Below are 26,967 nucleotides of genomic sequence, written 5' to 3'. Positions count from 1 at the left end.
CGGCGGTGGCGGCGACGGTCGCTAAAGAGACACCGGCAGGACGAGCCCGCGCCCGCGGTACCCCGACAGGGCGCAGGCGCCGTGCGCGAGCGCGGAGAGGGCGCGGCCGGCCGCCACTGCGGCTGCGCGGAGGCGGGACCAGGCGCTGCGCCTGCGCAGTGGCGGGGCGGGGCGGGAAGGAGCGAGGCGGCGGCAGCGGCGGCCGCTGCCGAGGAGGAGGAGGAGGAGGAGGAGGGGGAGCGGAGGGAGGTGTTTCTGTCAGTTCCGGCTGTTTGTTCGGGAAGTGGATCCGCCGCTGCCGGAGCAGCCCGGAGGGAGCCGCGGATCCCGAGGCCAGCACCGACCCCGCCCGCCCGCCCTCGCGCGCGCGCGCGCGCGCCTCCCCCGCCGCCATGGCCCGGGACTACGACCACCTCTTCAAGCTGCTCATCATCGGCGACAGCGGTGAGGGCCGCTGCGGCCGGAGGCGGCGTGGGCCCTGCCGGGCGCGGCCCGCAGGGGCCTCGGGGAGGGCAGGCGGCTGGGCGGGCGGGGAGGTGCCGGCCCGCGCCGGGCGGCCGGGCGGGGCGGCCGGGCGGCCCCAGGGACGCGCGGAGGGGCTCCGTGGCGCGCCGGGGTGAGGCCGGGGCGCGGGGCCGCGGTGTGGAGGGGCCGGGTGCGCGGGGCTCGGGTCCGGGCTCCCGATCCGCTCGCCGCGCCGACCCCTCTGCCCCACGTGTGACCTTGGTCCAGTCGCGCGATCCTCTGGAGTTGGAAGGAGCCGGGTTCGAGTCTCGGGACTACCAGCTTCCTCACCCTGACCTTGGGCGAGTTGTTTCGCCTTTCCGAACCTGGGTTCTCTCTTCTGAGAGGTGGGGACTTGCCTCGCTGGGTAGTGCGTGAGTCTTGGGTGAGATGAAGCTGGAAAAGTGCTTCGCACTGGACCTGGCGGAAAGGGAGCTCCTGGTGTGTGGTTGTCAGTAGTGTTTGTAAGCCTGGGTTTCTTCCTGGGGAAAGTCGGGCGGGGGTTGGGGGGGTTAATCTCAGAACCTGCCTCATGGGATTCCTGTGAAGTTTAAATGAAGTAAGACAGGTAAAGCACTTCGCGCCGGGTCTGGCACATCCTTGCTGAATTATTCTGTCTGTGGGATTCCCTGTCTTCATCTGTAAAATGGAGCAGCAGTGGGATCCGCCTCGCTGGGCTGATGGAGTGTTGTTCAAGATAATACACGCGCAGTGTGCAGAACCGGGCACATGGCGCTCCCTGTGTGTTTGCTGTTGCACACTGCTGGACAGAGCTGGAGGTGGGTCAGCCAACATTACAGAAGAGTGGACCCTCCTTTAAAGCTCCTAAGTCCCTCTCCAGTGCCTGGCACCCTGTCGGTGCCTAATGTGTATGTATTGAATGAATGGATATCCAACATCTTCAGAAAAGATAGGCTTGTTTCTGAGAAAGGGTGGAGGGTTGTAGAGGTGTTTGGAGTGTGGCAAGTAAGCAGGTTTATGGGGTGACCAAGAGGTCAGGGAGGCAGGCCCTGGGAGGTTTATAGGAGCATAGCTGAGGTGCTGGGGTTTTACGATGGGGAAGGAGGCTTGGGAACGTGCCAGATTTACAGACCAAACCTGAGTTGAGTGCTGACAACGGTATCATGTGACTGGAGGCAGAGGCCAGGTTGGTGGTGGAGCCCATGGATTGTTAGGGAAAGCGGGGACCAAATGGAGGGGTTGTTAGGCCTTGAAGTGGGAGCGTTGTGTCAGAGGCCAGGCAGAAGCAGGCGAGTGGCTGGGTTGTGGTCTCACAGTGGAGATGGATTGCGACGTGTCTGGTGATTTGGATCAGGTGAAGGATGGCTGAGGTTTCTGTGGTTGCCCATGGGAGGGAAAAAAGTTTAAGGGCTAATGAGGGAGATGAAGAGTAGCTGTGGCCAGGGGAGCATGGATTCATCCTGGTGTGAATGAGAGAAACCCAGACCAGCTGTGTAGCCTCGAGACCAGCACGGCCTTGGGCGTTTCCCAGGGTCCTGGCACGCTTATGCCTTTCGAGCTTCGTTCTCAGCCCTCACCTCGGTTCTGGAGGAGCTGGCACCAGGGTGATTTTCTGTCCTTTTGGAGTTAAGGTCAGCTTACCACGCTCAAGGTCCCTATCCCTTTGCAAGAGGCCTGGGGCCTGTGTGCAGCCCCACAAAAATGGAAGGCATAAGCTTAGCCAGAAGATGCACCTTCTCCCAGTGAAACCCAGGCCGTGGTTTGGGCCTTCTTTCTCACCGTACATTCTTCCTGATGTATTGATTTTTCACTCTGAAGTTAGTTGTGGGAGAAGACTCCCTGGGTCAAGATTTATGGATCTGGCTTCCTGGTTAGTCAGAGCCTGTAGGCTGTGTTGACTAGAGGAGATGTAGGCTTTGCAGTTTAACATTCCCTGACAGTGGGCTGACACTCAAAGCCCAGTGGTTATGAGGCTGGGAGCTGGTAGCCTTGGAAGTTCAGGCTAAGCTCTGGCAGCTGAGCAAGGTAGACTGGCGTCTCGCCCTCCCCTGAATCTGGTTTCTTACGTGATGCTTCCTTAAGGGTTTTCAAACGATTTCATAGACACTCTCTCATTTGGTTCTTACCCATTGCTTGTGTGGTTTGTCAAATAAGGAAACTGAGGCTCAAGAGTAGCTGACTAGTCGACTTGCCCCAAGTTGCACAGCTCCTCAGAGGTAAAGCCAGGAGGTTTTTTTGTTTTTTGTCAACAGAGAGCAAAATAGTTTAATAATAAACTTGTTGTTGTTTAGTTGCTAAGTGTCCGACTCTGCTACCCCATGGACTGTAGCCCACCAGGCTTCTCTGTCCATGGGATTCTCCAGGCAAGAACACTGGAGTGGGCTGCCATGCCCTCCTCCAGGGCAAAGCCAGGAGGTAATGCACATGGTGCGTTATAAGCAGCTGGTGTCAGGCCTGGCAGACAGTAGGCCCTCGATGAATGCTAGTCCCTTTCTGTAGAAATCCAGAGCTCTTCTTCCCACTCTGCCACATTGTACTTGCTTCTGGAATACAGCCCCTCAGCTTTTGCATCTCTTCTGTGCCTAAGGTTGTACACGGCCTCTCAGGGGCTTCTGACATTGGCTCTATAACAGCATTTCGTCTGGTCCAGGGGGCCGACCAAACTCATTCTTAGAACCTGCAGGCTGTGTTGAAGATCAAGTTAAAGCCTCTGATTCCACAGCTGAGTGACCTATGGCTCAGAGAGGGAAGTGATTTGTCTGAGGTTGTACAGTGAGTTAGCCACTGAGCCAGGATTCAAGCTGAGCACGCTTTACTCAAAGATCTTGGGGTCTTCAACAGTAGAGAACTGGAGCGAGGAGGAGTGAAGGAGCTGGAGCACACGGGAGGAGCACGGCCAAGCTGGGGCCTGTGGTGGAGGCTTTGAGGACAGAGCATCTGTGCAGGGCGAGGGGCAGAAGTGGGGAGGGCTGGGGTTTGGTGGAGACGGAGAGTGGTGGGTCCGTTTTTTACAGAATGAGTCTGTGTCTCCCCGCTTCCAGAAGGCATCAAGGGCCGGGCTTATACTCCCTGTGGGGTCGAGGGTGATGGGCTGGGGTGGCTGTGGAGGTTGTTGACTTTGGCTGAGGTGAAGGCCAATAGGCACCCTGCACTTTCCTGCTTCTGTGGATGCTGCGTGTGTTCCCAAGGCTGCCTCTTCAGGGACATTTAGGAAACGCGTTTCTCAGGGTGGGTTTCCCTTCCTTCCAGAGGGACCAGCCAGGCCAGAGGTGGGTGTTGGCCTGAAGCAGCAGTTGACAGGGTGACTGTAGTGGTTTTGAGCAGCTCTGCAGATGAGCTTGGGGTGAATGAAGCCCCACCCTTCCCCCTCCCCCACCCCCCAAGGCCAGGCTGGGGGGGACGCTGCTGCTTTCTTGCTTCGTGCAGAGGGTGTACCCCGATCCCTTAGGCCTTTGCTCCCTCTTCCCCCCCCAGAGTTTGAACACCCGCGCCTGGGCTCCTCTTCCTGCTGCAGCCGTAGCGTCAGGTGGCATGGCTGTCTGTGATCGGCCCTGGTTTAGTCACAAGTTCACTGAACAGTGTTCTGTTGGTGCCTACTAAATGCTGGGCCCGGCTTCCAGCCCCAGAGCCATGCAGGGCGAATGAGGTGGGATCCCCTTCCTGGAGGAACTCGTGGCCTAGACACAAGGTTTTCGCTGAGTAAGCGGACCAGGAGGCTCCGGGAGGAAGCAGGGAGCCCGTAGGGTGGTGGCTGGGGGCAGAGCGCTGCCGCGAGGGGCCGGCCCGGGATCTGCTCCCCCCCTCCTCCCCCCGCCCCGGCCCAGCCGACAGGAAGCCTCGCGGGGGCAGCGATGAGGAAGTGGGCCCAGAGCGCACAGGCGCTGAGTGGTGGGCCTGGGGCTGAAGCACCTGTCTGCTCAGAGCAGCGCCGGCCTGCCTCCTGGACAGTCCAAGCCTGGTTCGCTCCGTGAGGCCGACCGGTTCTTCTGGGCATCCCTGGGCGACTCACCCACTGGGAGAGGTCCCCAGAGGAGATGGTCAGAGAGGATGCCTAGGTCAGCTGGGGAAGGGGCAGAGGCCGCGCCTTCTGCGGGTTTGGGGAGCACACACACACACACATACGCACAGTTAGCTCTGAACTGGACGTGCAGGGGCACTGTCTGAGACTCCGGGTGAGGAGCTTTTCACGTCTAGCTTTCAGCAGTGCTGCTAAAACTCCTTAACAGGAGTGAGACAGAGGAGCCACTTTGGGTCTCTTTATTTATTTAAAATATTATTTACTTGGCTGCGCCGGATCTTAGTTGGGGCATGTGGGATCCCCTACTAGGGATCGAACCTGTGGCCCCTGTATTGGGATTGCGGAGTCTTAGCCCCTGGGCCACCAGGGAAATCCCAGGTCTTTTTATTATTCCACTTCCTGAAGCAGACGCAGGAAGACTCCCAGAGCAGCATGTATCTGCAGGACTCAGATCCAGCACTGCCCCCCAGCCCTGGCAAGGCACTGAGACCCGTGTGTAGGTCTCGGAGCCTCGGGTGCCTCGTCTTCAGAGATGCAGCCGGGCTCGCGGGCATGTGTGCGCCGGCTTCCTTTTGTGCTTGGCTGACCCCGCGGGCCTCGAGGGCGGGGCAGGTGTACCTGGGGGCTCATGCTGCCGGGTGTGGGTGTTGATGAGATTTCAACAATCCTGCCCATCCTTGGAATAGGAGAGGCTGTGGTAAGTGAAACGGTGTGAGTACTGTGAGCTGCCAGTCTGAGGAGTGTCAGGCGGATGCTCCCTCCCCACCAGTGGCATCGGCCAGCGGGAGAGTGGCCAGTAGTGGCTTTGAGTTGTCTGGGCCTCCCTTTCCTCGCCTGCAAGCCCTGATGGTCTCCAGGGTGCTTTGCAGCCGTGCAGCCCCCGTGTTCTGGACACACCTTGGGGCCAGGAGCACTGGGTCGGCCTTCCTCAGCCTCATTCCTGTTGTTGGGTCTCCTTGAGGGGTTGCTGGAGCCGGGCGTGGACCCCTTCCTCGTCTCTGGCTTGGGGGCAGCTTGGGGCTCACCCTGAGTTGGAGGGCAAGGTCAGAGGTGGAGAGGGAGGGGTGTTCCGTTGGGAGGCTGGCTGGCTGGGGAGGGAGGTGGGCGCTGTCACGCGTCTGGAGAGCCGGGCCCCGGGCTGTCTCCCTGAATCGGGGACCCAGGCCGCCTCTCACCCCCTGCCCTCTCCCCTGCAGGTGTCGGCAAGAGCAGCTTACTGTTACGTTTCGCAGACAACACTTTCTCAGGTGAGTGTGCCCCTGGGGTGCTGCTGGGTGTTTTGGTTTTAAATCCTTTCCCCTGGTGCCGGTACACCCTGGTCTCTGCCTCAGCAGATTTAAGTGGGGAGTGGTGAGTAGCTTAGAAATCTCTCTAGTCAGTCTGTCTCCAGCTATCTTCTTGAAAAACAAAAAAAGCAGTTGCAGACGCATCATTTTTCTACTCAGGGTCTTTTTTTGTGCCCCAACATTGAAAAAAGAAAGAAAAAAAAAACCTGACGCTTAGCACATGCCCATATAAAGAGTCGAACAGCAAGACTGAATGGCAAGAAGAGAGAAAGCTGCTCCCGGCCTGCCCCGCACTGACGCTCGGGGTCTCCCCTCACCCCACCTGCGGTGGGCGGCCGCTGGCCTCCTCCCAGCACGTTGGGGATCGTCCTTGCGCGTCGACTCGCAGCCTGTGGTTCTTTCGAGTGGCTGTGCAGCTTCCTGGGCTGTGCAGGAGTGCACGTGCTTGATCAACACTTCTTGACGCGCGCTTGCTTGCTTTCTGGTAGCCTCTCTCAAATGGTGCTGTGTTTCTCGGGACACTGTGTTTATTCCTGTGTAGAAGTGGAGTTACAAGGTCAGGGGATACGTGCTTTTCAGGTTTTCACAGGTCTTGCCAGTTGGCCTTTCACACCTGCGCGAAGCTGAAGGGCTCAGAAGAGCCCCTTGTCAGTGCAGATCGCCGCTGGGTCTCAGTGGTCTTCATGTTTGCTCAGCTGATGGGCGGAAAGTGCTGCCCGCTTGATCTTGCTTCCCTGATCCCAGTGGGCCGCGTTTTCTTTGCTGGAGCTCATCGGTTCGGTGCAGAGGCTTCGGGTTGGCCTGGCCTCTCTGACCGCGGACTGAAGGAATGCCCTGCGATGCCGTGGAGGGAAGTGGTTACCTGGCAGGCACCTCTCTCTCGGGGGAGAGGTGGGTTTCTCCTGACAGTGGTGGTGTGACATTGGAAAGAGTTGGCTTCTTTGCATCACTGTGAGCGTGATGCTCCTCCTCTTTAAAGGAGGAGCTGACGACCATCCCTGCCACGCAGAGTTATTGCAAAGAGGGCCCGGGACTAAGTGGCCTCTCAGGAGACATCGCTGGTTTGTGCTTGCTGTTCAGGAACGGCAGCCACTGGGCACTTGCCATTGTGCTAGGAAACCTCCCCTCTGCCCTGTCAGCTCGGCGCTTTCAAAGGGCTCTCTGCTGCAGCCTGTCTCCTCCTCTCCACTCTTACTACCAGCTCAGACCATGGTTGGTTCTCACCTGAGGTATCCCAGCAGCTCCTGCCCACCCATGCCAGGCTGCTGAACTCCTCTCATCTCTAGCAGGGTCTCTTCTGTTTAAAAACCTCAGTGGACCTCTCTTAAGCGAGCCGAGCTCATAGCAAGGTCTCTCTGCTTTAGGACCACGGACACTCTGGGTCCTGCAGTTCTTTGTTGGGGAGGCTGTTCTGTGCCCCCGTCCTCCACCCCAGGCCCAGCTGTGACATGTGATGTTTCCAGGCATCACCAGGCATCCCGGGGGGCGGGGAGGGGAGGCCTGAACCACCGCCTGCTGAAAACCGCTGGCCTTCACACTGTCCTCAGCCCCCTCTCCAGCTTCCTTCCTCCTGCTGTCTCGTCCTCCTCTGTGTCTTCGCCAGCTCGCTCACTTGCTCAGCGGTCAGCCGTGTTTCACAGGCCCACGGCGCTGGGTACTGGGCCGCTCTCCTCGGCAGAGCCCGGTCCCCGCAGAACCAGAGGCCACCTTGGTCTCTGTGCTTCTGCCTCCACCCTTTCCTCTGTGAGGATGTCCTTCCCCGGCCTGGTCGCAGCCTTGGAAATTGTACCTGTTCTTTCAGGCCAGGCCCAAATGTGACTTCTGCCCCAGAGCCTTCCTTGAGCTCCGCCCGACTCTGAGCTTTGGCCTTTCCTGGCCACTGTCCACTCTTGATGCAGTCTGTGTGTGTGTCTTGTCTGCGGCCCCGGGTGAGCATGTGGGCTCCTCCTAGCAGCGGTCCTCAGTGTTTTGGGCACCAGGGACCAGTCTTATGGAAGATGGTTTTCCCACAGGCTGGGCGGGGTGGGGCTTAGGGTTTCAGGATGATTCAAGCGCATTACCTATATTGTGCACTTTCATTCTATTATTATGACATCAACTCCACCTCAGATCATCGGGCATTAGATCTTGGAGGCTGGGGACACCTGCTTCCTAGCATTCGGGCCTTTGAAAGCCTGGATGAGACTGTTCTGTTGCCAGAAATTCTCTCCAGCACTATCTTTCACACAGATGCCCCTGGAGAGCTATTTACAATGCCGCTCATGCTTGGGTTAAACCCTTCAATGCTTCCCTGTCACACACAAGAGTAAGTCCAAGCTCTTGAAAACGGCGCAAAAGCCGAGAGCTGGCCTGGAACCCCCACCCCAACCTGCCTCCCGATGTGTGCTCAACCTCACATCATCCCCCCGCCCCCACACCCATTGCAAAAGCTGAGAGCTGACCTGGAACACCCCCCCCCCCGGCCCCCGCCTCCTGACGTGTGCTCAACCTCACATCACCCCCACCCCCACACACGCACACACACCGCACACGCACGCACGCACACACGCACACACACACACACACACACACACACACACACACGCACCATTGCTATTTCTGCTGCTGTCTCTTCTGCCTGGAGCAGTTTTTCAAATTGCAGGTCATGACTTGTCTGTGTGTGTTTTTTAAATCGGGGTATAGTTGATTGCCGTTGCTGTGTTGCAGGTGTCCAGCAGCGTGAATCAGCCACTCATGCGCATAGATCCACTCTTTAGGGTCCTTTCCAGGCTGTTGCCGAGTACTGAGTGGAATTCCCTGTGCTATACAGTAGGCTCTTGTTAGTCATCTGTTTTGTATATAACAGGGAGTGTATGACTTGTTTATGTTTTAGAAAGTTAATTTTGTGGGTTGTTTAAAATGTTTGGAATGGAGTAGGAAAGAGAAACCCAGAGTGTGTCGTGGTCCCCCACGGTCCCCGGGCAACTCTGGTGGAGCGTTTCCCGCCACGGTCATGGCCCCTCTCTCATTTCCTCTTGGAGGAAATGGTGGGTTCATTGCTGTTGAAACTGTCTTCTGTATCACTTTGTTTCATTGTAGCCTGTCTCCTGCCCTCACCTTGGGGCTCAGACTGTTTTGTCCAGGGCTGTGTCCTCCAGGCACTTGGAGTGAGCTGGGTGGGGTGGAGCCCAGGGTCACCTGGGCTGTTGAGGATGCAGTCTGACCGGGGTGGCCCTGGGTCGTGCTAACGTCCCTGTGTGTGCAGGTAGTTACATCACCACGATCGGAGTGGATTTCAAGATTCGCACTGTGGAGATCAATGGGGAGAAAGTGAAGCTGCAGATCTGGGACACGGCTGGGCAGGAGCGCTTCCGCACCATCACCTCCACGTGAGTCAGGCTGGCCCAGCCCGCTCTGACCCCCTGGCCCCTCTTAGACCACACCCCCCCCCGGCAGGCCCCCCGCCTCCACATAGATCCCCGGTCCCCACTCAGACCCCTGGCCCCCGACATTGGGAAATGGCTCTGAGCGCCCCCAAGGCTGTGGGGAGGTGCGCTCCTGGCCGAGTGTGGCTCTTCCCCTTGAAGACCCGAGAAGCGGACGGGGCGCGTGCAGTCCCGCCCGTGGTGGGCAGTAGCCTCACACCTCCCTCTGGGGCTGGCAGGGCCGCGTGCGTCAGTCAGTGGAGCCTCTGGTTCCTTTGTCTTTATTTTTATTTTTTAAAGATTTATGTATTTATTTATTTATTTTGCCTGCGCTGGGTCTTGGTTGCGGTATGTGGGCTTCGCCTTCTGTGGAGCACGGGCTCAGTGCTTGGGGCTTCGTGGACCATGGGATCGAACCCGTGTCCCTGAGATTGGAAGGCAGAGCCTTAACCAGTGGACCACCAGGGAAGTCCCTCCTTTGTCTTTAAAATGGGGTCGCAGAGCTGGTGCTGGCCTCGCCAGGCGCTCAGACACTCAGGCAGAGAGGGTACTCTTGTTCAGCGTCAGCTCGCCTGCTGGAGGGGCCAGCTCTGTCATCACCCTGACGTGGAGGGGGCGTCTCTCTGTTGGGGGTCTGGAAGGAGCACTGGTAGGTGGGAGGCTGTTGGGCGGCCCTCTCCTCTGCCTCCCAAAGCTGTTGACTGGGGACCCGGCACACCCTGGAGTCTTCCCTGCTGGCTCAGATGGTAAAGAATCTGCCTGCAGTGAAGGAGACCTGGGTTCATGCAGTCCCTGGACAGGAAGATGCCCTGGAGGAGGAAATGGCAACCCACTCCTGTATTCTTGCCTGGGAAATGCCAGGCACAGAGGAGCCTGGTGGGTTACAGTCCATGGGGTTGCAAGAGCCGGACATGACTGAGCGACAAACAGACCCAGCTCGCCCTGAGGGTCGCCCTCCTTTGTTGCCGCAGGACCTTTGTGTCTCCGCTGTAAACGGGCGGAAAGCTGGCTGGAGCCCCTGACTGTGTACTGGGTGCTGCGGAGTGGCTCTCGGTTCTTAGGCTGTTACTGGAACAGGTTCTGGGAAAGAACAGGACTTTGAAGGCAGGCGATTCGGAATTTACATTTTTGCCCCCTGTGTGACCGTGGGCAAGTTGCCTAAAGTCTCCGTTGTTTAGTTTCCTGGGGGGCTTGTCTTTGGGGTTTGCATTAATGCGAGGTCCCATGTGCTTGGGCTTCACGTAGCAGATTCTGTGGAGCTCCCTGTGGTTGGTGTTCTCATCACCCCAGTTATATGGATGGGGGAGCTTCTGAGGGGTGTGTGCAGAGTAGGAGCCGGGCCCAGCCCGGAGTGGCTGCTGCTCCGCTTGGCCTCTCCTCTGCCTCCCCCAGCGGGTCCCGTGGTGGGGGGCTCTCGGGGAGGCACCACCAAGTTTCCTCTCCTCCCTGCGAGGTGGAGGTGGGCGGCCCCCAGGCTGGCCGCCCATCGGGGCTGCTGAGCATCCCAGGGGTGCTAAGTGTGGGGGTGAAGAGCCCCCAGGGTGGTGGCTGGGAGTACGGGGGAACCCGGGGGTGCCAGCTGGGGGTGTGGGGGTGACAGACCGGTGGGTGGGTGACCCTGGGGGCTTGGGGGCTGGAGCCTGAGCCGCCCTGGAGCAGGAGGGGGTCCGGTCACTGGGCCAGCCCTGAGATGAACACACGCGCCATGGACCATGCCTCCCTGAGAGCCTGGGGGGTCCCCAGTCCTGGGGGCTTCGCAGGGCAGGTCTATGCAGCCTCCTCCTGATGAGCTCGTGAGCCCCCTTGTGTCAGCGGCTGCTAGCAAGGTCCGAGCTGAGGGGCAGCTGGAGTCAAGGCTCCCGGGGTAGTTGGACGCCGTGCGCCTGGGCCGCCCGAGCTTCCAGGCCTGAATGAGACCAGGACCTCTTGTCGGTGTCGTGAGGTATGGGCACTGACCAGGGGTCCTCCTCTAGGCCGGGACTGTCGCCAAGGACTGTGGCTGCTTCATCTCGTTTAATCCTAGTAAAGAGTCCTGTGGTTCTCTCCAATGTACGGACAAGAAAAGTGAGTCCCGCAGAGGGTGGAGGGACCTGGCTTGGTCAGTTAGGCAGGAGTTGAATTGAGGTCTGCCCGATGCCAAGTCTCTTGCCTTTAACTCAGCTGTCCCCCAGCCGTTTTGGCACCAGCAACCAATTTCATGGAAGGTGGTTCTTCCTCGGTCTGGGGGTAGGGGGGTGGCCTGGGGATGGTTCGAGCACGTGACGTATGTTTTTTAAGTTTATTTATTTATTTGGCCGGGTCAGGTCTTCACTGCGGCATTCGAACTCTCAGTTGTGGCATGTGAGATCTAGTTCCCTGACCAGGGATCGAACCCGGGCCTCCTGCATTGGGAGCACAGGCTCAGCCACTGGACCAGCAGGGACGTGCGGCACGTGACATTCACTGTGCTTTATTTCTAATCTGATGCCACCGCTGATCTGACAAGAGGTGCTGGTCTGTGACCCAGAGGTTGGGGACCCGCGCTTTAACGGATCCATGGCCCTGCCCTCTACTGGCCCCCCACCCCCAGGGACCAGGGCTGAGCCAGCGGCAGATGCTATGGTGGCTCCTATGGGTTAAAACCAGCCGAGAACGCTGGGCCTGTGGCCACAAGAGATGCTCCAGGCCAGGCAGCGGGCTGGGGTCAGCTCCCTCCAGGGCAGCAGGAAGGGGCTGAACTGCCTCCTTCATCCTTTGGGGGGACTGGAATTCCTCGGCCACCTGAGGGCAAGCTGAGTTTGTCCCAGGAGGCTGGAGGAGGGGTGCGCTGCACTCGAGAGGCTGGGGGGTGTTGCTGAGGGAAGGAGCTGGGAAGAGGTCAGGGGTGGGGCAGTCTGGGGGCAATAGCGTGGCCCTTGCTGATTCAGGGCTCTAAAAGAGAAACTAAAACTGCATCCTGTCCGCCCACTGAGAATGAACGCCGTTGTCCCCTCACCGATTCTTGCCTGTGGCGGCTGGGGTTCGCTGACCCTGAGCGGTGTGGCTGGGGGCGCGGGTCGGGTGGTGGTGGGAGAGGCCGAGGCAGGGAAGGCCCGGCCCGGGCCATGGCTGCCGGCAGCCCCTTCACCAAGCCTCCTGTCCTAGCGGGGACGTGGTGGCTGCCTGTCTGTGGTAGCAGGTGAGCGGAGAGCATCGCGGTCGTGTTGGCACAGAGCCAAGCTGTGGCACGTGGACGTGGTGCCTGATGGTGGGGGAGTGACAGGCCCAGCGGCCTGGCACCTGAGCTCCACGACCCAGGCTGGTCTCCCTCCGCCGTTTCTTGGCATCCTGGGTTGTCTCAACAGAGGAGGGTTGGGAAGCACGGTCCACTGTTCCCATGTCCGTTGCTGGCAGGAGACAGTTGTCACCCTCCTCTCCCTGTTTCCTGGCTTGCTCTCCTGCACCTGCTCAGGTGGGCGACCCCCAGGTGGACCCAGGTGATGATCTGGGAGGAAAGGGGGCAGGGTGTGGATGGCTTGATTGTTCGGGCTGCCCAGGGCAGGGCTTTGTCTCCAGGAAGGCAGAGCTGTGGGCGGATGAAGCCCCAGCGGATGTCAGCCGGGGTCCCAGAGTGGAGAGCGGGTGGCTCTCCCGCCCTGGTGGCCAGCCCGGGGGAGCCACCCTCACTGCTCTTGGTTTTCTTCTGCCCGCTTCTGGGGCCCAGAGTGTCGCTGAAGGACTGTTAATGGTGATGATAAAGAGCTGGTCCTTGTGAAAACATGTATTGTCACCTTAGTCATACAGCCACCCCCAGAGTTACCTCCTGGTACCCCCATTTTACAGTTGAGGGAACCAAGGTGCCATGAGGTGTGTGCAGTAACCTTCCCAGGTCCACACCGCCTTCCAGAGGCGGAGCTCGGTTGACTTTGTCGTGTGATGGGGCTGTGAGGAGTGTGCCAGAGCGCTGCTAGGCGCGGCTGAAAACGCAGTGCACGTGCGGCCTGGCCGGCTCCGTCTTCACGGGGCCTGTGTTGCTTCAGGACCGCCACCGGGGAGGGCCTGCTGTCCTGCGGGCCCAGGAGGTGGAGGCGCTTGGGGCTGGCTCAGGGAGGCCACTGTCCACCCGTGAGCCCGTCTCTTATGGGCAGGGGGTCTTCCCCTCCCTCTCAGAGGCTCCTGTGAGTGAGTGTCTCCGTGTGCCGGGTGAGGTGACGTGTTGGCCGCTGGGTCGGAGCTGGCTCTCTGGAGGACCATGAGGCCTGTGCTCCCCTCCTGTCCCCCTGAACTTTTGAGGCAGCCCCTCCTGCCTGAAGCCCTTCCCGCTGACCTCAGACCCAGCCTGGACACGCCTGGAGTGGCAGGAGGGCAGGTGCCTGCCCATCCCCTGGGGTGTGAACAGACCTTGGCAGGCCTCACAAGTGGCACCTGCCCTTGAAATAGCATTTTACTAAGACAGGTTTGAGGACAGAAAAACTTTCTTGGATGTCAAAGAGCACAGTGATAATATGCTGTTGAATGTAAACCTTGCCTGAGTATTCTCTTTTTGTGTTTATTTACCTGGCTATGCCAGGTCTTGGTTGCGGTGCAGGAGACCTTTAGTTGTAGCAGTCGGGTCGTAGTTGCTGCTGGTGTGATCTAGTTCCCTGACCAGGGATCGAACCCTGGTCCGCTGCACTGGGAGCTCCGAGTCTCAGGCGCTGAACCATCAGGGAACGCCCCACTGCCTGAACTTGAAAAAGGAAACAACTTAAGTTTCATGCCGTCGGCTGCCTCTGAACAATCTGGCTGACCCCGCAGGGCGGGGCGCTCCTTACGCACTGCGCCTGGGGAGCAGGGTGAGCGGCAGTGCTGACCAGGCCCCGAAGTCCAGCTTGAGGCCTCTGGGCCTGGGGTGACGGGCCCTTAGCTTCCCCACCCGCTGTCCGGGTGCAGGCCGGCGGGTCCTGCCAAGGGGCTGCCCTTATTTACGCCGTAGCTCTGACGCCGACCCTGGTCCCACAGGTATTATCGGGGGACCCACGGGGTCATCGTGGTCTACGACGTCACCAGCGCTGAATCCTTCGTCAACGTGAAGCGGTGGCTTCATGAAATCAACCAAAACTGTGATGACGTGTGCCGGATCCTAGGTGAGGCCAGTGGGCGGGGCGGGGCGGCCCGGGGGCGGGGCGGCCCGGGGGCGGGGGGCGGGCTGACTCTGCCTTGCCTTCCAGTGGGGAATAAGAACGACGACCCCGAGCGCAAGGTGGTGGAGACGGAAGATGCCTACAAGTTCGCTGGGCAGATGGGGATCCAGTTGTTTGAGACCAGCGCCAAGGAGAATGTCAACGTGGAAGAGGTGAGGCCCGCGCCGGAAGGGCTGGGAGCGCAGGCACGCTCCCTCCCACCACCCCAACTCTGCCTTGGCCGCCAGGGCGGGTAGCCCACAGCATCGTCGTAGCGGCCACTGATCGAGTGCCCTCTGTGTGCACCAGGCTCCGCGCCCGGGCATCCCCCTGCCAGGGCCACCTCGCACCTTAGCAGTCCTGAGGGAGAGGCTGCCTCAGATATGGGGCTGCCCCCACAGCCGGGCGCACGTCCACTCAGTCCTTCCCGCCCCGCACTGTCCCCTCTCCCCACTCTCTGGCTTTCTTTCCCTGGGCCTTGGCCTGCAGAGCAGCTTGCTTTGCTGTGGGCTCCAGAGCTGGTGAGTGTCCAGGCCGGCCCCGGGTACACCCCAGGCAGGCTGAGTGCCACATATGCTGGGGCTGCTGGAAGTGCTTGAGAGCGTTTGGGAAGGTCCTGCCTGTGGGGTTGGAGTCCAGGGGGCTGATCCCCGCTGCGTCCTGGGACACAAGCCGCCCAGCAGTGGGGACCCTGGGCCCCTGCGTCCGGCTGGGGTCACACTGTGGGCTTTTCCCCCGGGGGCCTGCAGCGGGGCCCTGAGCCTTTTCCAGGCTCCCCGTTCTCGTGTAGGTTGGGGTGGGGTGAGGCCTGCCTCCTAGGTTGTACTTGATTCCTTCCCCAGGAGTGGAGGGAGCTGCGGGGGGAAGGTTCTCAGGGGGATGTGCAATGAGGTGGTGTGGAGTGGGCAGACTCTGGTTCGTCACCAGTGCAGGGGCACCTTTATCTGTGTTGTCCGAGGTGTCAGCCGAAGGAAAGGAGCTCTGTCCTTTCACAGAAAGGCTGGAAAATCCCTGAGGCTGACTTCCCCGAGACACAGCTCAGAGGTCTTTGATGCTTTTCCTTTCTGACCTCTGTAGTTCACCGCCTTCTAGATGGGGCTTGAAGACAGATGTGCAGAAACAGCCCCAGTGGACTGGAAGGCTGGGCCCGGGGAGGCGGGAGGGGCTGCGTTGACTAGCATGAGGGGGGTGCAGCTGTGACAGGGCCTCCTCCCCAGTCTGAGGCCGCCCTGCCTTCTTCACCCTCATAGATGTTCAACTGCATCACAGAGCTGGTCCTCCGGGCAAAGAAGGACAACCTAGCAAAACAGCAGCAGCAGCAACAGAACGACGTGGTGAAGCTCACGAAGAACAGTAAACGGAAGAAACGCTGCTGCTAATGCCCCCAGCCCATTGCAGAGACTGCGCTGCTGCCGTGCCCCCCGCCCCGGGCCGGGGGCTCCTCTCCTGGGGGACAGTCTCAGTTCCGTGCCGTTATTTAAAGAATTCTCTCCACGTTTTTGTACTGGGAGGCGCCGTCGGGACTTCCTCCCCCCCGAGTGCCAAGAAGGTGTGGGACGGCCTGCTCTTCCCTTCCGGCGCCCCTGTCCCCCGGCTGAGCGCCCGGGCTGGCGAGGACGCTGCCAGCCAAGCGGACTGATTAACCGGAGTCTGTACATAGTGTATATCGCTTTAACCAGCGCGCCACCCTCGTCCCGCTCCGGCTTTTGCCTCCTTCGTGCCAGCCTGCTGCGACACCCCCTCCCCTCCCCACCCTACCCCGACTTACCGCCAGCAGCTTCCGGAGAGGACAGGATCACGTTCTAGAACAAGTACCTTTTGCCAACCTGGGGTGGTGCCGTGGGCTCCACGGGACTCATTCTCTCTCACCGGCATCAGCGTCTCCCCTCCGCTTGGAGGGCTGGCCCCCACCCCTCCCCATCCCGCTTCGTCACCGCTCCGGCAGCTGGGGGATCCCGCCTTGAGGTGGGCCCCGGGATCCCCCTGGAGGTCTGGCCCTTCGCTTCCAGAGGAGGGATCATTCCTGCCCTTTGGCCCACAGATTTCTTGTCCTGCCTTCCAGACGCCTCAGCTACAACCCGGGGGAGCCATGGCTTCTGACTTATTTATACCAACCTGTTTGGGTTCCAACAGAAAGGTAGGGGTGTGTTTGTGCACAGATGGGCTTGCCATTGGGCGTCTGCTAAGGAGCATCATTTTAACAGATAAAAGTGAAGCCAAATCAAATGAATTAAGTTCCTCATACTTTTTTCTCTCTTCCTGAGGCTTGGTTGCACAGCAGCAAAAGTTGCAGCCGCCTCACTCTGGGGCCAGTGTTTTTAGAAAAAATGGCTTCCTGTTGCCACGGAGCTGGGCTCCTGGCCATTTGTTGGTGGGAAAGGAGGGGCCTCCCTTGGAATCACTGGTCTCCAATGAGCACCCGGCACCCCTCAGTGTGGGGGAGCGGGTGTCGGGCCGCTGGGTCCTGGGGATGGTGCCTCTGAGCTGGATGTAGGTGGCCTTGGGGTGCTCTGGGCCTGGGGAGGCGGGGCTGGGGGTTGGCAGTACAAAGGCAGCATGAGAATTTCTTGGCAGGTGGTAGGGAATGGCCGCCTGGGCTGGGCGCCAGCCATGACTCGCCCTGGTGCCCTTGGAGGAACAACCAGGGTCTTTTGCACTTGATTATGGTCACCCTATCTCCCCTTCGAGACACTTCATTCACCTTTCCCCTAAAAGATCATGTAACCTGGGAATAATTTATTTCAGCACCATGATGTGTTCTATTAGATTTCGTTTCCTAGGAGATTTCCAGGTCAAGCCCTGACTGGACAATCACATCACAGATTCACTGCAGATTTCCCATGTCACTGTTCGTGGGTTTTTAATCAATAAAAACTGGGGGTTTCGTCTGACCTGTCTCCACTTCCCCCAAGACTGCCGAAAGCCCGCGGTTCTGGGTGACCGGCCTTCCTCACTCTGGAGCCACGGGACGAGGTGGGGGTGCTCTGGCCCTGGGGAGGTGGGGCTGGGGGCTGGCAGTAGGCAGCCGTCGGGTTGGGTGCTCGGGGCCATAGCGCGGTCTCAGTCTTCAGGACTGTCCCAGCCACCCCGGGTCCCTGGAGGGTGTGGAGAATCGGGGCTCAGCCCTGAGCGTTCCGGTGACGCTGGTGTGGCAGAGCTCGCAGATTTAGGCAATAACGGGTGGGGGGGTCCTGCAAGTTTCCAGCGCAGGCAAGAAGCCTCCGTGGCTTCCGGCTGCTGGACACCCAGACCCAGGTGGGGGGAAGATTCGGTGATGGCAGCGTGCCCGTCTGCAGAGTGTCTCACGCATGAATGGGGGGTGGGGGTGAGGGGGACTCAGGGCTGGACCGGCGTTCTGGTGGACCTGATGTGAACTTCCTGTCAAACAACAACACTTTTAAATGGTTTGCTAGGATTATTTCTGTATTGAAAGTTTCTAATTATGCTTTTTAAAAAAAATACTAAAAATAAAGGTTCAAGCTGCCAAATTTTCTTGCAGGGTCTGTTTGCTCTCCTCCAGCTGTGCCCCGGGTGGGCCTGGCTGCTCCCCACCCGTTGTGTCCAGCCCTTGTCTGTTCTGGTCTGAGTCCTGCACAGGTGTCCATCGAGGCCCAAGGACACTTTCAGAAGCCAGGGTGGCTCTGTACGTGAAAGGTGGGGCCAGGTTGAGCTCCCCGCTCTGACTGCACCACACACGGTAAGATGCCAGGGAGCTGTAGCGCTGGCCGGGAGCCCAGGGCCAGGGTGGATGTGGCACCTTGGGTCACAGCTCACGAAATAGCTGTCACTGATGCCTGCCTTCACCCTCCAGGTGGGGGTGTGTGTGTGTGTGTGCCCCTTCCTGGCTGAATCCACTGACTTGGTACCAATGTATGAGGTGACCTCCCAGGGGCGTGGGGGACTCTGCCTTTGCATAACCAGCCAGTGGATCGAAATTGTACTCTGCCTTCTGCCCAGACACTGCCCCAGGTACCCAGTGACTGAGGCAGGAAGCTCTGTAGAAATTCATTTTATTCTTAGACTATTTTCAAAAGAAGCAGTGGTGTGCTGTTTTTCTAAAAATATGCCTTTATAGATTCATATATAATATGTATATTATAAAATCCATACATGTATTTACATGGTTGCTACATACAAAATTACAGCACTGTATCTGTACAGCACTGTGTCTGTACAGATCTGTAGGTACATTCTTTCCACTCATCCCTGCTGTGCTTTCCCCGTGAGGGAGGGAGATGATCCTTGTAAAGCAGCTTGAGGGCGGCCTCAGCCCGGTGCCTCTGAGTCCGAGTCGGGGCCTCAGCAGAGAAGGTGAAGCGGTTGCTGAGGACTAGCAGGAGTCGGAGGTCGCTGGGGTGACCTTCCGTGGGCCTGGTGGGCAGTTTCTAGAGGCGTCCACCTTGTGGAGCCAACGCTGCCTGGCGGCATGGCTGAGCGCAGACCCCTTTGGAGCCGTCCTGTGGCCTGTGGCGGAGCCAAGAACTTAGGTATGCGGGGGGCCGGGGGCTGGAGCTCCACCTTCTGCCTGGCACCGGGAAGGGGAGAGGGCTCAGCCCGCAGAGGGCCCTGCCGAGGAAGGCCTGCAGCAACGCGCGGGGAGGCAGGCCTCGCTTCCTCTGAGGCTGGGGACGGCCTCAGCCGTGGCTGGGCCCGCTATGGCCAGAAGAGCCAGCTGTCAGGCCCACAGGCCAGGGCTCCGGGCCCGGGGGTGCATGCACGCGGGTGAGGGGCTGCCTCCTGGGCCGGGGCTGTGGGAAGAGGGGTCCAGGCCCGGGCCTGGTGCCCAGCAGGACGAGGCCCCCGTGGTGGGCAGCCGGGGCCTCAGGGGCACGCAGAGTGGGCCTCCGCTTCTCTCCCCGATCCAGAGCAGAAGGGCAGCGGTGCCTGGAGCCGGGCACGGCAGCCGCTCTGAAAGCCTGAGCCCCGCCCTGCGGCAGTGGACCCCAGGACGGGCCCGGCAGTGGGGACATGGCTCGGGCCGCACCGGTGAGAGCCGCCTTCAGAGGCGGCGGGGCCTCTTGAGGACGCGGCCCCCGGGCGAGTGGGCAGTGCGGCCACTGAGCCTGGCCCAGCGCGGCGGGCACATGTGCTGCCCTGGGCCCTGGCCCACGCCCCCATTTGAGTCGGTGTCAGTGTGCCCGTCCTCGCTGGCCTGACTCCTCCCAGTTTAAATCTTCCTGAAGAACGAGAAGAGCCGTTTGCCTTCGGTGGTGCTGGGCTCGTCCCCACGCCCCAGGCCTGGGGCCCGGGAGAGGGTGGCGGGAGGCCGGCTGTGTTCCTTCAGGTGCGTGTCCATCAGCTGCCGGTCAATGACCCTGTGCATGTCATCCTGCGGGCAGACGGGTGGGGTGAGGATGCTGACCTGGCGCGGGACAGGCTGGGGAGGCGGGGGAGCGGAGCAGCACGAGAGGAGAGGATGGCGGGGACGTGAGCGAGCGGCTGCAGCCACGGCTGCCCTGACTCGAGCCCAAGAAGCACCGTGCGGCTGCGCAGCCCGCCCTCCCAGCCTCCCAGGGCCTGGCTGGCTGCGCGGTGTCACTCCAGGGCCGACCCGGGACCAGCTGTGTCCCTGTGGCCCCGGGAGCAGCCGCCGCTGGTGTCTGGCCGTCGCCCCCAGCCCTGCTCAGCCTGCGGGCAGCCCCCTCGACCCTGCTTCCTGTGTGTCTCGGGGCCAAGTGCTCCTCTCTCACCTGGTCCCCCTCCAGCAGCCCCAGGGTGGCCTCGGCCACCACCAGCCCTCCAGCCTCACAGCCTGGCCTTGGGGCTTTTCTTGCCCCTCTGCCCCCTTCAGACTCCTGCCAGCCCGAGCTGCCGGTGCCCATGCGCCCCTGGCAGGCCCGCGTGCAAGATTGAGGCTCCCTGGTGTGTCCTTGCCGACCACCATCCACGCTCAGCCCCCACGGATGGGCCCCTGTTTGGTGGAGGCTGGGGCGTCGCCACGTTCAAGGCTTGTCGTGCTCCAGCCTCAGCGCTTCCTCAGTGAGGCCACCGCACCTCTCCCTACGGCGAGCTAACTACAGAGGAGATGTTCCCTCCACCCAGACTTCGCCTCACAGAACCAGCTCTTACCCCACGGCAGCTGCTGGACAGAGCAGCTCTGCTCTCCTCGCTGGAATGAGTCTGTGCAGGACAGAGCCGCTAACAGACCATGAAAAGTCCTGGTTTAGAAACAAGCAGCCCAGTCTAGTAACATCAGCCAGAAACACAAGCATCTGCCCGGCTGCTTTACCCTAAAGCCGGGGGGTGGGCTCTGGGATGTCCTAGTGAAAAGACCAAGCCGCGGGCTGAACGCTGGAGCGAGTCAGCTGCCGCATCTGCGGGCACACACGCGGAGGCCGCGCGGGGCGGTTGTTCCTGAGGCCGGAGCAGCCGGTCCCTTGGTGAGCACAGGAAGTGGGCTGGCGGGGCCGCTGGCTGACCAGCTTGTCCATCACCTCCCACACACTCACCCAAGCTCGCGGTCACTCAGACGTCTCTGCAAGTTTCCTGAGCGTGTCACCAGGTGGCGGCGGGCAGACCCCTCGCTCACGGCCCGCTCTCCTGCCTTCCTCCCCGCCCCTTCTTTCTTCACATACAACTTCCCTCCTACACCCACTCACTCCTCGTCAAGCGCCACGGTCCTCACTTTGAAGGTCCCAGTGTCAAATCCTCGGCCCAGTGCTCTGTTCTTGGGACGCTGCCATAAGATCTACATTAAATGCAACTTTAGGAACGTAACAGGGTCCTTCAGAGATAAACCCTTTCAAAGCTGCCAGTGTTTTTTCTGGTACACTGCAAACTGCATTTTTTTAGACTGTAAGATTCAGCAAAGGAATTCCATGAAATCTATCACGTCAAAACTTGATACACACACAAGATGCTAGTAACTCCATGCTAGGTCACGTCTATAAAACAGCCCACTTGTGAGGAGGTGGAACCAAGAAACCAGCGTCAGCCGGGTCAGCCTGTCAGGCCCGGGCCACGTGCTGCTGCGCTCGCGCTCACGGACGTGCCGGTGGAGGGAGGGGGAGGCCAGGGCGCGATGGCATGGCACACTGGACGAGATGACGCTGGCACCGACATGACATGGTGACCACAAGGGAGGCGGCGGGGCGGGACCGTGATGGCGGGAGAGGAGAGGGGAGGGGATGAGGGCTTGAGCTCACCTCAAAGGCAGGAGGGGTGTACAACTAAAGCTGTTGATACGGGAACTGAGAAAGGCCACTAGATCAGAAACCAAAGGAGCCAGATAGTAAAAAGCCCTGAGGAAGCAAACTGTAGCCAAGAGAAAAGAGAAGAACAGACGCAGTGAGCCAGGACACGGTGCGCTGGGAGGCGGGGAGCAGCTCTTGGGGTGGGGGGACCCCGGCGCGCCTGCAGCCAGCTGGGCAGGGCCCTGCCTGGGAAAGCTGCAGGGGCCTTTTCATCTGTCCAGTTGGGATTTCTTGGGGAGAAACATGAATGGTTACACCCATATCCTGAAATTGTACTTCCGTAATCTCATTAACAAAAAGCAAGTTGTGGCCCTGGCCCAGTGGGGAGCGCATCGGGGCCTGGGACAGGGCAGGCTGACTGGACCCTGACACCCGTGGTGCTAGAGACGGACACGCTGACTCACTTTCCCCAGACCTGCACCAGGATGGTGCTGTGTGGAAGAAGGAAGCTGGCCTGAGAAAGGGAAGAGCAGCGGCCGCTAACAACCCAAGGGTGCCTGAACGACATGCATTCAGTAATGAATTTCCAGTCAGTCATACAGGGCTTCCTGGGCCCTCAGTGTTGACAGAAGTTTCTTTAGAGCTAATTTCAACAAAGCCAAGGCAAGCGGTTGAAGGAGGCCCCTGTTCAAGCCTGGAGGTCGGCACAGCCGGGATCCTCGCTCTTGAGAGCAGCTTCCTCCAGGCACTCAGGGCCTGGGGCCTGGAACCCCGACTCTCACCCAGTGAAGACGGATCACTGCTCACCTGCACACACGGGACCCTCCAGTAACAAACCCATCCTTACACTCAGCCTGGGTTCACAGACTCCTTTACCTGCCAAGCCTCAAGCTGCTGCGAGAGGTTCAGTTTTTGCTGAATGGCATCCAGCAGCTGGCTGTTGAGAGACATCATGTCCATCTTGCACTTGGCGAGTTCCAGCTCCACAGCGTTCTTCCTGGAAACACACAAGCTGGGGTGAGCGCCAACACCCTGTGCCAGAGCATCAGGTCCTCTGCCTGGAGCACCCGGCGTCCATGGGATAAGGAAACAGTCTCTGACCCCAGACTCACAACAAACAGTAACTGTAACTACAGTGTTACTTCTACAGGCCTGGAAAATTGTGTAACATGCTTTCATACACATTTTCTCAACTTTCATAAACAAGCTGTAGGTGAAAGGATTATCTGACCGCTATCTTAAAGTGATTAAGAGAGAAGGATACTTAAATCAGGACTGGAACCCAGAGATCAAAGACCTCTTACAGCATTAAGGGGCTGCTGCCTTCATCTTTCCCCCAAAAGACCAGTCCCCATGGAAGTTGGACTTAACCCATTGGTGCCTCCTTTCCACTAGCAACCCCCTCTTTTGAGGGTGTGTGCACTGGCAGCCACACAGTGCTGCACAGCTCAGCTAATCACTGTAGCCAACAATTAGGGGACCCGTGACAAATTATATGATGGAATACAGTCACCTCCCAGTGACCACCACAATGTTGAATATTTACTGACAGTGGGGAAACACTCGTGATTTATGCTGAGTGTAAAAAAGAACCAAGAGACAAGGTCACGTATGATACTAGCTTTGTACAAGAAAACCTGCCGGTGTATATTTGAAGGTCACACTCAAAAATGTCTACTTGGTTCTCTTGGGATGATGACCATTGATGAGTAATTGCTCCCACACTTCTGCATTTTGTATTTGCACATTTTGATGTGTTTTACATACTTTGTTCACTTTCCCCAGCATTCCTAAACCATGGTGGTTCAGTGCAAAAGGTAACTCTGCAGGGATGCCAGGTAACGGGAATAAAGTGGCAGAGCCTTAGCTGGGCACCTTCTATAAGGTGGCAGTGGCTGTCCAGCTGCCAAATGAGTATTTAGTCCTTCAGGGACTGATACCTTTCACATTAAAAGGGCAAAACTAAGACGGCTCTCATCACCCAGGGCCACAGAGCAATGTGCATGGCCTTGTGAAGACCCACCCTCAGAGGCTGCCCAGCCCCCGTCAAAGCCAAGCTCGACCAGAAGGCAGTAGGGGTGAACCGTTCGGGCTACCCCGCGACCAGCACTTCCTCTGTGGCCTCAAGTCCACCGAGCAGCTGGTTACCTCCCTCGACACCCTGGGGCTCCAGGTCGGAGCCCCGCCCACCCATCCCGGACTCTCCAGGCCGCTTAGAGCGGGTCCGCTCACAGCGGGTCCACCCACCCGCACTGCGGCTGCCTGGACAGGAGCCGAGCCTGGCCAATGAGCGCCGGGGTCTCAAGTGCCGCAAGCTGCTCCCATGACGGCCGCTGCCATTGGCTGGTCGCGAAGGCAGAAATACTTGCCTGGCGCCGGTTGCCACGGACGCCCGGAGGGCCCACCCCACGGTCCTGGAAAGTCAGCGCAAACCCCCGGCGCCCCGCGGCAGGGAATCCTCCTGAGCTTACAGGCGTCTCCCGGCAGGTGGCGCCAGGAGCAGCCTGAAGACCCCGGAATGTGCTGACTAACGCCGCTGCCGGAGGGGCACAGGTCCAGCGACAGATGCGGCCCGACAGGCACAGACGGGAACCCTTTCCTTCCGGAAAGCCCTCGAGCTGGGCCCACCTTGGGGGCCTAGGTGTCAGTCACGGCCTGGGACGGCACCCTCGGAACGTTTGCTCACTAGGGCATCTTTGGAGCTTATCATTCACGAGAAGGCACAAAACAAGGAAAACAAAGCTGTAGAAGCCCCTGATCAATACATTAATCAGTTTTAAAAAGGAATATTTCAAAGGGTTAGGCGAATTCCTTGTATAAATGAAACCAATAGCAACTGAGCCCTCTGGCTGTGTAAGGCAGATGCCAGCCCGGGATTTCTTTTCACTGAGGACCTTTCACCTGAAAGGAGATAAAATTGTTAACTTTTCTGAACACCTTAAGGTTTTTGCTGTCCAGTGAAGAGAGGGAAGTTATTCTTCTTGGGGGCGAGTCTCACCCTTATTGCATATTAGAATCATGTGGTGGGAGCTGCCCCAAACCCAGACTGAAGGTTCAGACTGAAAAATTGTTCTGGATAGGGCCCTGGGGTTGGGGCCGGGGAAGATTCTAAAATACAGCCAAGATAAGAGATGACATATAAAACTCTTACTGCTGCTGCTAAGTCACTCCAGTCCTGTCCAACTCTGTGCAACCCCATAGAGAGCAGCCCACCAGGCTCCCCTGTCTCTGGGATTCTCGGCCTTACACAAATGTATGGTTGTCCCACATTTCAATGATTCCTTAGGTCTCGTCTGAATTCTGTATACCCAGAATTTCATTTATGAGGGACAGAAAAAGAACCCTCCTGGAGTGATCTAACACTCTGAAGGGCAGGGCCAGGAAGGACAGGTCCTCACTCCAAAACCCTTCCTACTCAGGAGGGAGAACTCACAAATCTGATCAGTCAGACCCCAGGAGGCTGACTTGGCCTCCGTGGGCAGCAGGCAAGGGCATGCATTTCAAGGTTCCACGGAGACTTGTAACTTCCTGTCACCCGGGTGTTGGAGCTAGGCGCACTCATTTTAATGGAGGGAATGGGACAACTTGTTTCTTCTGCTCTCCTACACCCTGGCATTTTCTCTGGCTGTATCCCCCACCTCCTGCGCAGATGACAGAGGGTGGTCAGAGCCTGATGGCCAGCTCTCTTTGCTTCTCCAGCTGAGAGAAGCTGACAAACCAGACTCTGCTTCTAACTTACTGGGTTTCCACAACTAGCACCCTAATTTTACCATTTTACTCCCTAATTGTTTGACACAATTTCACCCTTTGTTGTTCGTAATACTATGGTCTCACTCCAAAATACCACACCGCTATTCAACAACACAAGAGACAACGCTACACATGGATATCACCAGATGGTCAATACCGAAATCAGACTGATTATGTTCTGTGCAGTCAAAGATGGAGAAACTATATAGTCAGCAAAAACAAGACCAGGGGCTGACTGTGGTTCAGATCATGAACTCCTTATTGCAAAATTCAGACTTAAATTGAAAAAAATAGGGAAAACCACTGTGCCATTAAGGTACAACCTAAATCAAGTCCCTTACAGTGGAAATGACAAACAGGTTCAAGGGATTAGATCTGATAGACAGAGGGCCTGAAGAACTATGGACAGAGGTTCATAATGTTATATAGAAGGTGGTGATCAAAACCATCCCCAAGAAGAAGAAATGCAAAAAGGCAAACTGGTTGTCTGAGGAGGCCTTGCAAATAGCTGAGAAAAGAGAAGCGAAAGGCAAAGGAGAAAAGGAAAGATAAACCCATCCAAATGCAGACTTCTAAAGAACAGCAAGGAGAGATAAAGAAAGCCTTCCTAAGTGAACAATACAAAGAAATAGAGGAAATTAATAGAGTGGGAAAGTCTAGAGATCGCTTCAAGAAAATCAGAGACACCAAGGGAACATTTTATGCAAAGGCTGGCACAATGGACAGAAATGGTATGGACCTAACAGAAGCAGAAGATATTAAGAAGAGGTGGGAAGAATACAAAGAAGAACTATACAAAAAAGATCTTAATGACGCAGATAATCAGGATAGTGTGATCACCCACCTAGAGCCAGACATCTTGGAGTGCGAAGTCAAGTGGGCCTTAGGAAGCATCACTATGAACAAAGCTAGTGGAGGTAATGGAATTCCAGTTGAGCTATTTCAAATCCTAAATGATGATGCTGTCAAAGTGCTGCACTCAATACGCCAGCAAATTTGGAAAATGCAGCATTGGCCATAGGACTGGAAAAGGTCAGTTTTCATTCCAATCCCCCCAAAAGGCAATGCCAAAGAATGTTCAAACTACCATACAATTGTGCTCATCTCACACACTAGCAAAATAATGCTCAAAATTCTCCAAGCCAGGCTTCAACAGTACATGAACCATGAACTTCCAGGTGTTCAAGCTGGATTTAGAAAAGGCAGAGGAACCAGAGATCAAATTGCCAACATCCGCTGGATCACAGAGACAGCAAGAGAGTTCCAGAAAAACATCTACTTCTGCTTCATTGACTACACTAAAGCCTTTGACTGTATGAATAGCAGCAACCTGTGGAAAATTCTTCAAGAGATGGGAATACCAGGCCACCTTACCTGCCTCCTGTGAAACCTGTATGCAGGTCAAGAAGCAACAGTTAGAACCGGACATGGACTGGTTCCAAATTAAGAAAGGAGTACATCAAGGCTGTATATTGTCACCCTGCTTATTTAACTTATATGCAGAGTACATCATGAGAAATGCTGGGCTGGATGAAGCATGAGCTGGAATCGAGATTGCTGGGAGAAATATCAATAACCTCGGATATGCTGATGACACCATCCTTATGGCAGAAAGTGAAGAGAAACTAAAGAGCCTCTTGATGAGGTGAGAGAGAAGCGTGAAAAAGCTGGCTTAAAACTCAACATTCAAAAACCAAAGATTATGGCATCCGGTCCCATCATTTCATGGCAAATAGTTGGGGAAACAATGGGAACAGTGACAGACTTAATTTTCTTGGGCTCTAAAATCAC

At 57.9% G+C, this 26,967-nt stretch overlaps 2 protein-coding genes across 4 annotated transcripts in view; one reads left to right on the top strand and one right to left on the bottom strand.

Annotated features, from left to right (window-relative positions):
- The first annotated feature begins 381 nt into the window (after window positions 1–381).
- RAB35 (RAB35, member RAS oncogene family) lies at window positions 382–17,540 on the top strand. 2 transcript variants are annotated; one of them, XM_068989803.1, is made up of 6 exons: window positions 382–444; window positions 5,680–5,730; window positions 9,014–9,137; window positions 14,133–14,257; window positions 14,342–14,466; window positions 15,544–17,540. In XM_068989803.1, the coding sequence occupies exons 1-6, from the start codon at window positions 393–395 to the stop codon at window positions 15,670–15,672; spliced, it is 606 nt and encodes a 201-aa protein (XP_068845904.1). In that variant the 5' UTR covers window positions 382–392; the 3' UTR covers window positions 15,673–17,540. The 2 variants fall into 2 exon arrangements, with proteins under 2 accessions (XP_068845904.1, XP_068845905.1); XM_068989804.1 differs by lacking the exon at window positions 14,342–14,466.
- An 894-nt stretch (window positions 17,541–18,434) lies between these two features.
- Window positions 18,435–26,967, bottom strand: part of BICDL1 (BICD family like cargo adaptor 1) — an 83,561-nt gene continuing 75,028 nt past the window's right edge. For both annotated transcript variants that reach the window (XM_068990070.1, XM_068990071.1), the window contains 2 exons: window positions 22,303–22,423; window positions 18,435–19,622 (listed from right to left, as the gene is read on the bottom strand). In XM_068990070.1, the coding sequence (XP_068846171.1) occupies window positions 19,461–19,622; window positions 22,303–22,423 (283 nt within the window). In that variant the 3' untranslated portion in view covers window positions 18,435–19,460. The remainder of the gene's footprint in view (window positions 19,623–22,302; window positions 22,424–26,967) is intronic.

This window comes from Capricornis sumatraensis, chromosome 17, assembly GCF_032405125.1.
Source record: "Capricornis sumatraensis isolate serow.1 chromosome 17, serow.2, whole genome shotgun sequence".
NCBI lineage: Eukaryota > Metazoa > Chordata > Mammalia > Artiodactyla > Bovidae > Capricornis > Capricornis sumatraensis.
The sequence above is the reverse complement of the archived record's forward strand: the minus strand, read 5'-3'. Positions and strand labels throughout refer to the sequence as shown.